Raw genomic sequence first — 9,274 nt, forward strand, 5'->3', positions numbered from 1 at the left:
CGGAAATAACTAAAAGACGAAAATACTCTCCATGGACATGAAGGCACTTAATGGTTCCACTTAACGGCAGTTGCAGTGGAGGACCAAAGCTGCAACCAAAGTACGAAGTAGGAACCATGAGTGCAAATCTTTTGGACAAAAGGTGTTACAATCAACAAACTACAGGGACCAAACATGAAATTTACTCTTACAGGTCGTTACAAATGAAAAGCGTCTAGACTATACCTGGACACAGTCGTTTCCACATCACTTTAATATATCGTATCCTTGCCCTTTTTTTGATGTTAAAGATCTAATACCATATATGCTTTCTAAAATATGTTCACTTGTTCTTACATTTGATAATAGTTTTATAAATAGCATAGACAAAATTACAAAAACGGTCCTTGTGGTTGACAAATTTCTGATTTTTTGGTCCAAAAAAGTTTGATGATGCATTGATGGCCCTATTTTGTATCTTTTTAGTAACTTTGGTCCCTATACACTTAAAAAGACGATTATGCCTCTTGTATTTGGTTTTTTATTTTTTTCATTTATTTTAAATGGTTTTATTAAATTAAAAAAGACCATGAGCACCACCTAAACCTAAAACATTTTCAACACTCATTGTCAAAACACTCGTTTTCAGCCTCCACCACATGATTTTACCAACAAAGACCATTTTTGCAATTTTGTCTCGTTTTCAGCCTCCACCATATGATTTTACCAACAAGGACCATTTTTGCAATTTTGTCTCATTTTCAGCCTCCACCACATGATTTTACCAACCACAAGGACCATTTTTGCAATTTTGTCAATAGCTTACAACTAACAAGGAATCTTGGCAATCAGACATACTACATTTTATACATCTCATTAGCAACCCTCTCCTACTAGAATCCACCTTCTAGCTATTGTGTGGTTCATTTCCCTTCCGATATAACTTGTGGTATTCCATCCAGAAGTGGCTGGAACTTCCCTTGCTCATGCAACTGTAAAACTTCCTCTGCTCCTCCAATGTACCTACCTTTTATAAACAGCCTTGGAAGTGCGACTTTTGTGCCCAAAATCCGCCATAATTCTTCTTTGTAATCCCAGTGGATCGATACATCTCTTTCTTGGTATAAAACATTAAAATCTTTGAGTAAAAATCGAATGCGCAAGCAATCTTTGAACGATTGTTGGTTGGTGTTGTCCCCTGTTGTTGTGTACAGAATAAGCGAGTCTCTTCCTCCTGGTGGACATATTTTTTGAAAATCCAAAAGAGGATTATCCAATTCTTTTAACAGTATGTTACGTAAAACTACGTTTCTCCTCTTTGCTTTTTGACGTTTAGCCTCGAAATCCTCCTGAGAAAAAAAAAAATTATAATCGTCATTTTGCATGAATACATAAACCGTGTAAAATTCTACTTTTAGAGACTATATGTATGTATGTGTGTGTGTGTGTTTGCATATATTGTATGTGTGTAATATAAAAGTTAACGTCTCAAATTTAAACTGTTAGTAACAAATTAACTATGGAAAGATTATAATGAAATCTTTCTATTTCAGTTTTCTTTAATAATGAAAAAAGGTTAAGGTACTTATTAAAAAAAAATTCAATAGATAGGAAAAAGCAACGTACTTGATGTTTGAGAGCAGTTGCAAGCCTTTTCACAACCAAAGCCATAGGCGGGCGATGTGACCGATCCTTTTCCAAACATTGATACGCCAGTTTTACAAATGTATCAAAAGAATTCGGTTCCATTTGTTGCTTTAGCTTAACATCAATAATATCATCTATATTTTTTTCTTTATAACACGTTACCAAGACCGCAAGGTTTTTTCGCACATCATTATATTTTAAATCAACACAAGGCCTTGAGCACAAAACTTCAAACAATACAACACCAAAAGAGTACACATCTGACTCTTTCGTCAATTCATTCTTATCTATATAGTCAGGATCACAATAGCCAAGAGTGCCTTTAGCAGTAGAGAAAAGGAATGTGTGTTGTTGATTTGCAGGGCCTTGTCTGGATAGGCCAAAATCAGCAATTTTGGCATTCCAATCTTTGTCTAGCAAGATGTTGGCACTTTTAATATCACGGTGCAATACTCTTTGTTGTGTCCCCTTGGGATCATGAAGGTATTGCAAGCCACGTGCAGCCCCAAGACATATCTTGAGACGTTGAATCCATGTGAGGCTGGGTTTATGTAGATGAAAATCAAGGCTTTTGTTAGATGCGTATTCATATACGATGATCTTTTCTTTCCCATCATCACAAAATCCTATGAGTGAGATGATGTTTTCATGTCTAAAACTGGAAAGCAACATGATCTCTGTTCCAAATGTGATATCTGCGTGATTTATTGAACGATCCAAACGCTTTACAGCACCCATGGTGACACCCTTAGAGTCGATGAATTCTCCTTTATAGACCTCCCCAAATCCACCTTTAGCAATGAAGTTGCCAGAACCAAAGTCGTTGGTGGCGTTTCTTATGTCTTCAAATGTAAGTCTGTATTTATCAAAATTGTCCATGAAAGAGAACTCTGTGTTTGTGGTCGACTACAACTGCCAAGAAAAATCATTAAGGCTTCCATAGAATTAAAATTGAAGTCTTTGGAAGAGGTGAATAATATTGCATCTAATAATGTCGCTAATTTAAAGAAGATTTTATACTTTATCAAACCCCAAATCAATACTCCATTCCAAGAAACATAGACCCCACATTTGGGGATGATTTGGTATACAAAGGTCACATAAATTCTAAAATAAACAATAGCAGTAAAATGATTCATCTTTCCAAGGGACTAGTTTGGATCGCTATCGGAGGCAAAAGCAACACAGGATGTAGATATTTAAACCCAACCAAACAAAGTCACTTATGAGCAATGACTAACTATCGGGAAACAAACAACGATAAACTTACCTGTGATGAGATGGATGAATGGAGAAATGAAGGACAGCAACAGCAGTGATGAACCGTGAGAAGATGGCGTAAGGCGATGTACGAATGGCGACGTGAGACGGAAGAACGGCAAGGGTAGTAGATGAACGTTGACCTTGAACAATGATTGGCAACGACCAGGAGAAGAAAGTGAAGAGCTTGTTGTGCTGTGACTGTGTGAGAAAAGAAAATAATAAGGCTCGATACCTAACCCATCCCAATTTGAACTGTACCCATTAGTATTTTTTTTATGCGTATTTAGTCTCCAAAAAAAACATTATTATATATATTTAAGATAAAACTTTAAAAATGGTCCTATACATTTTTTTTTAGTTTTGGTTCTAAATTTCTGAATTTTTTGAATTGGTGGTCCTTTTAAGTTAGTTTGTATGTGGAAAATGTCGTTTACCAAATTGAAAAGACTATAATATTGTTAATATATTTATTTTTCATTTTTTTTCTTTCTTTTTTAACTATTTTATAATTAGTAAATAAATACATAAAATCTCTCTCTCTCTCTCTCTCTCTCTCTCTCTCTCTCTCTCTCTCTCTCTCTCTCTCTCTCTCTCTCTCTCTCTCTCTCTCTCTCTCTCCAAGAGCAAGGCTGATGGGTACTTCCCTTTCAATTTTTTCCCTTAAAAACCCAAACCACCATATGCCCTTCCCCCTTCTTGCAATCTAGAATTCAATCGATCGCCTCCCACCTCCGACAGCCGAAAAAAAATTATAGGGGTGAGAACACTGGTTTGTACATAGGGTGAATCATGTTTTGGGTTTCAATCGTTGCATCAAATTGCGTCATGGATAAAACGAAGCAAAAATTTGCAAACTAGAGCTTAAGCGAGCTACACACACCTTTTGTGGGTTTTCTTCTCATGTATACCTCAGAGATCCACAAATCATGAAGGTTCGTCTTTGTAAACATATGTCGATCTTTCCATGATTCCCGCTGGAAATCACCTGAGTGTGTTAGGGTCAGAGCTCGAGAATATGGGTTTAACAGGGACAATCGACATAGACATTTTGGTTGAGATATCAAGCATTCGAACAACTATTTTAGAGTATTTGTTTATCGAATAACAACTTTTCGGGGGGAGAGTGGGAACGATTTGTTTGCTGGAATGAGTTAGATGAGGAAAATTGAAGATCATATTGGAGATATCGAGATTCAGACCTTCCGGTAGGGAGACTTTAAACCCAAATGTAATCTTTGATTTTACCTATGTTTTTCTCATTAGATTTGAGAAATTTTCTATGGATCGAATTTAAACATAGTTTTGTATCGATCAGTTGTTCATATTTTGTTTGTAGATATCAATTTTATTGGGTTGATTGTGGAGAGGACGAATTAGAAGAATTAACAATTTGGTTAGATTTGTGATTGGTTGATGGGTTTTATGAAGAACCCCATAAGGAATTTGGTTAGTTCATCTCATCTGATGAGATTTGGATTGGGGAAGAAATTAAGACAATAGAAAATGAATATTTATTTGAGCTTATGAGAAGTGGAATTTTTACATGTGATATCGGCTAATCTGGCTGATTAAGACAAAAAAGAATTGTGGGTAAGGTGAAGAACACAACAATAGAGGTGGGTGATGTTAATTTTGTTCTTATGTCTACTGCACACACACATAGAGAGAGAGAGTGTGTGTGTGTGTGTGTGTGACAATCGTCAATCTTGAGTCAAGTCAAGTCATCAAGTCAAACCGGTCAACTCGATTAAACCTTGTGTATTAGGGTTTGTGTTATGTACATACTGTATAACTTGCTATATTAATGGGAAAACATCACTTGGGAAAAGTCTTGTGTTAAAATTTCCTAGGCCTTAGTGCTAATCAATGAACTAAACTGATAAAAACCATGTTGCATACTCATCGGGAGTGTGTAGGATCCTTAATCATGACTTAACGGGGCTCAAAAACCTTGCATTGCGGGGCCAAACACTCACAATTGTCACACATGGAACCTCTCTCAATCGTTTTCACTCTATCTCTCTCTATGACAAATCTCTCCCAAATCTCTCCAAGTATGTGAAATCTCTCTCTAATATATCTCTGTATGAGAAATCTCTCCAAGAATGTAAAATCTCTCCCAAATCTCTCCAAGTATGTGAAACCTCTCTCAAATATCTCTTTGTATAAGAAATCTCTCCAAGAATGTCAAATCTCTCCCAAATCTCTCCAAGTATGTGAAATCTCTCCCAAATCTCTCTCAAATATCTCTTTGTATGAGAAATCTCTCCAAGAATGTCAAATCTCTCCCAAATCTCTCCAAGTATGTGAAACCTCTCTCAAATATCTCTTTGTATGAGAAATCTCTCCAAGAATGTCAAATCTCTCCCAAATCTCTCCAAGTATGAGAAATCTCTCCCAAATCTCTCTCAAAAAGTTCCCGTAACTTTTTAGAATCATTCGGGTCATTCTGACCCTTAACCAGGTCAAAAACGGCTTAAGACGGGGTAAAAACGAGAAAAATGGACCTTAGGAACCGAAATCCTTCTCAAGGAGCCGAAGCTCCTTAAGACCGAGACCAAGGACCGAGAGTACCAGACCGAACCGAGCCTCTGTTGGCTGAACCCGGAGGACCGAACCCCTGTAGCAGAGACCGAGTCTCGGTCTCTGTCGCCTCCTCTCCGTCGCTTCTCGCACTCTGTCGCCGCTTCTCACTCTCTGTCGCCACTTCTCGCTCTCTGTCGCTTCCTCTCCTCTCTGTCGCCTCTCTGCTTCTGTTCGCCTCCCGCCTCTCTGCTCTCTCTTCTCTTCTTTCGGTCTCTATTCTCTCCCCTCCTCTTGGTCTCTGTCTCCTTCTCTTCTTTCTGTCTCTTCGCGCCTCTCTGTTCCCTCTTCTCCCCTCTCGGTTTCTTCCCTCTCTCCTCTCGGTTTCAGCATCAGAAGGCCGAACCTCGGCCAGAATTCGGAATTTTGTCACTTTTAGCCCCTTTTTGATATTTTTAACATTTTAAGCCCGTTTTTTCGTGATTTTAAAGCGGGATTTTCTCCAGAAATTATATTTTAACATAATAAACCCTAAATATTCATAATTTAAACATATTTTGATGAAAATCATTATCTAAATAATAAAGATCTAATGGGGGATTTATTTAAGGTGGAGTGTTGACCTTGCCTTAACTTATGTCACAAGCAACCACCCCACACCCACTCTATGACCAGCCATACCTCCCCACCTTACCTAGGTCACTTCAATGTCCCTTACACTCAATTTACACTCATTCCCACGTTTTTAGAGTTGGAACAAACATCCTCTCTCCTCATTTCTCTCATTTGCTCTCATTTCACTAAGTATCAAACACCACTTTTCTCTCAAACTTTTTCCACACCAATTTCGAGATTCAAGGATGATTTTCAAGTTTTCTTCCACTCTTAGTAAGTATAATTCATCCTCCTTATGATTATTTCACTTCATTCTACTCAAATCATTGATTGCTTACACAAGCTCCATAACTATGATGTTAGATTCTCGAAAATCTTCAAGCCATCTCCAAGTGTTCTTGAGTTAAACACTTCCATTCTTCAACAATCATCTACTGAAATCACTTAAGGTGAGTTCATACCCCTACATTTGCATGTTTTCTCAAGTTTTCAGGGGGGGAATACAAGTTAAAACACCAAGAACATAACTAAAATTTTCTAACAGCCTTCATCAGAAAATTTCAACTCCATTCACGGATTGTTTTGGGCATCTTAAACATTTTTGTTTTCAAAACTGGACAAGGTGCAAATAGTTCAAGTTCTTAGCTTTAAAATGACTACTTTCACATCTCCATAAGATTTTTCTACAATTTATGGTGATTTTTACAAAACTGCCTATCATTTCAAACAACAATCCGGACCAGTCTGTGATTATGGACTTTTTCACCCAAGTTGGAGGTCATTAAAAATCGTGATAAAAATTATGAGTAAACTAGACACATTTTTTGAACTCTCAGAATTTACGGATCTAGTTTTCGACTTTGTATGATTTTTCTATGATTTTTCCAAAACAGTGCAGAATGGCTAAAGTTAGCCAACAACATGTAAATATCATAACACTTTGTATTATGTTGAGCAAAGTGTATAATCATAAGTTCTAATTATTGAATGTGTTTCTTTGTTAGTTTATCATCATGAACTAAAACTAAGTCATTAATAATAAATATTATTCATTCATTTTAGAACACGTATATTAAACTATAAAAAGTATAGTTTAATAAATTCATAACACTAATACATTTCCATAAAAGAGTTCTTACATATTACAAACGTTTTAGATAAACTATAATAGGTATAGTTTATGATATATTGCATAGCACACTCATACTAAAAGAGTACATTCATACAGAAAAGGTTTACACTCACACGCATTATACGTAAACTTGTTACCCTAAATTGTGAGACATTCTCTCTTTCCGTACGTCTGAGTGTGGAATATAATTCCTGGTAGTTATAATCAGAGTCTCCTGGAGGGAGAATGTGATATTTGTATATAGATCTATATTGGGTTTGACACCCCACACCTTGCTGCTAGCTACAGTGGCACCTGCAGGTCTACGGGTGACAAATGTCATTTCATTTTCGCGACGCCTGAGAAACGTCGTGGCAGGTTCACATAGTCATAGTATGATTATAGCGACTCACATAGGGAGATAACAATTCATAAAGTTTATGGGATTTCATAAAACCTAAGTAGGTTTTAGGTTGATTTAAATTCACTTTTTATATCAATTCAAACTCATGACATTTCTACTAAGTAAGAATGATTTCTTATACATTTTGGTCTTTGATCATAAGGCTACATTATACGGATTTTAAGGAAAATATCGGATTTTTCTAAAACAGACGCGACATTTACATGAGAAAGACTTCTATTAAGTTTTATAGCAAAAACTTATGAACTCACCAACCTTTGTGTTGACACTTTTTGTAACAGCCCGGAATCTCAGGTATTGTTAAATTATGTTTTTGGGGTGAGTTAAGAGGGGACTCGGCGAGTTGGAGCCTAGACTCGCCGAGTAGGATCGCAGACTTGGTCGCGGGTTCGCGACTGGACTCGACGAGTCCGATATGGACTCGGCGAGTCTACGCTGTTTAGCGAAAACCCTAACCGTTCAGGTTTGGGTCGTATATAATGCACTTATAAGCCGTCATTGTCCGTCTTTAGTCGATTGAAAAGAACCCTAAACGGCTGTGGGCATCTAGAATGAGATTGAAGGATATTAGGGCTTTGAAGAAATTGTTGTGCAAGGAGGAGAAGAGCTTTGGCTAAAGGAACAGCAAGGGATTCGAGTTCTGCGGTTTGGGGACACAGAGAGTGCATATTTCAGGTAATATTTCGGATTCCTTCTGTTATGTTGATGTGTGCATGGATTTAGGGTTTATGGAACCCATTTGGTGATCAGATGAATTAGTACTTTGTTATCCAACGACTATAACCCTGTATTAGGACCTTTAGAGGTCCAGAAGGTCCCATGCTTGTGTATTTCGGGACGAAACTTATCTCAGGAAGCAGTTGGATCGACTGCATGGCATGGACTCGCCGAGTCCGATGAACAGACTCGGCGAGTAGCTTGGAGATTGACTGGAACTCGTCGAGCTGTTCTTCAGACTCGGCGAGTGGAGTCGGGGTGGCCCCGCGATTCTTCCAGGAGTAACTCGTCGGGTCTAGGAGGATACTCGACGAGTAGATAGGGAATCTTAGAGAGTTGGAGGACGTCTAGACTCGCCGAGTCGCCATGGCACTCGCCGAGTCCGGTCGAGTTGACCGTTGACCGTTGACCGTTGACTAGAGTTGACCTAAGTCTGACTTCTTAGGGATAGTCACACTTAGAAGATATAAGTGTTAATGAGAGATATGTGATGTTATAGGGAGGTTGTAGCTCGTCGGATTGTGCACGAGTGATTTCAGGATTTGCTAGCTTTCAGCATTTACGAGATGAGTCTTCTCACTATACTGTACCCGGAAGGGTTTGACTGTATGACCGGATGGTCAGATATGATATGTGATATGTATGCTATATTTGGCAAGCTGTTTGTTATGTATGTATGGGCCGGAAGGCGATTATGTTATGGGCCGGAAGGCAATATGTTATGGGCCGAAAGGCAATATGTTGTGTGATGGACCGGAAGGTCGGCGTGGGTAGGACCGGAAGGTTTACCCAGCAGGGACGGAAGTCCCCTGAGACACATGGACCAGAAGGTCAGGGCCTGGAAAGGCGTATGTGCGTAAGTTGTATATTGGGGAACTCACTAAGCATTTATGCTTACAGTTGTTATGTATGTGTTTCAGGTACTAGTGAGGACCGTGGGAAGGCGCCGGCGTGATCGATACACACTGAAGAATATTTTTATGATCTTGGGATTT

The 9,274-nt window shown here is 38.3% G+C and overlaps 1 protein-coding gene across 1 annotated transcript; it reads right to left on the reverse strand.

Moving 5' to 3' along the window:
- Positions 1 to 758: 758 nt before the first annotated feature.
- On the reverse strand, positions 759 to 3,115 carry LOC145086391 (receptor-like protein kinase HERK 1). Its single transcript, XM_079024141.1, has 3 exons — positions 2,897 to 3,115; positions 1,606 to 2,532; positions 759 to 1,328 (listed from the first exon to the last, which is right to left on the reverse strand). Exons 2-3 carry the CDS (start codon positions 2,503 to 2,505, stop codon positions 903 to 905), a joined length of 1,326 nt encoding a protein of 441 aa, XP_078880267.1. The 5' UTR covers positions 2,506 to 2,532; positions 2,897 to 3,115; the 3' UTR covers positions 759 to 902.
- Positions 3,116 to 9,274: the final 6,159 nt, after the last annotated feature.

This window comes from Lactuca serriola, chromosome 2 (genome assembly GCF_051521515.1).
Source record: "Lactuca serriola cultivar US96UC23 chromosome 2, Lser_US96UC23_V15, whole genome shotgun sequence".
Classification (NCBI taxonomy): domain Eukaryota; kingdom Viridiplantae; phylum Streptophyta; class Magnoliopsida; order Asterales; family Asteraceae; genus Lactuca; species Lactuca serriola.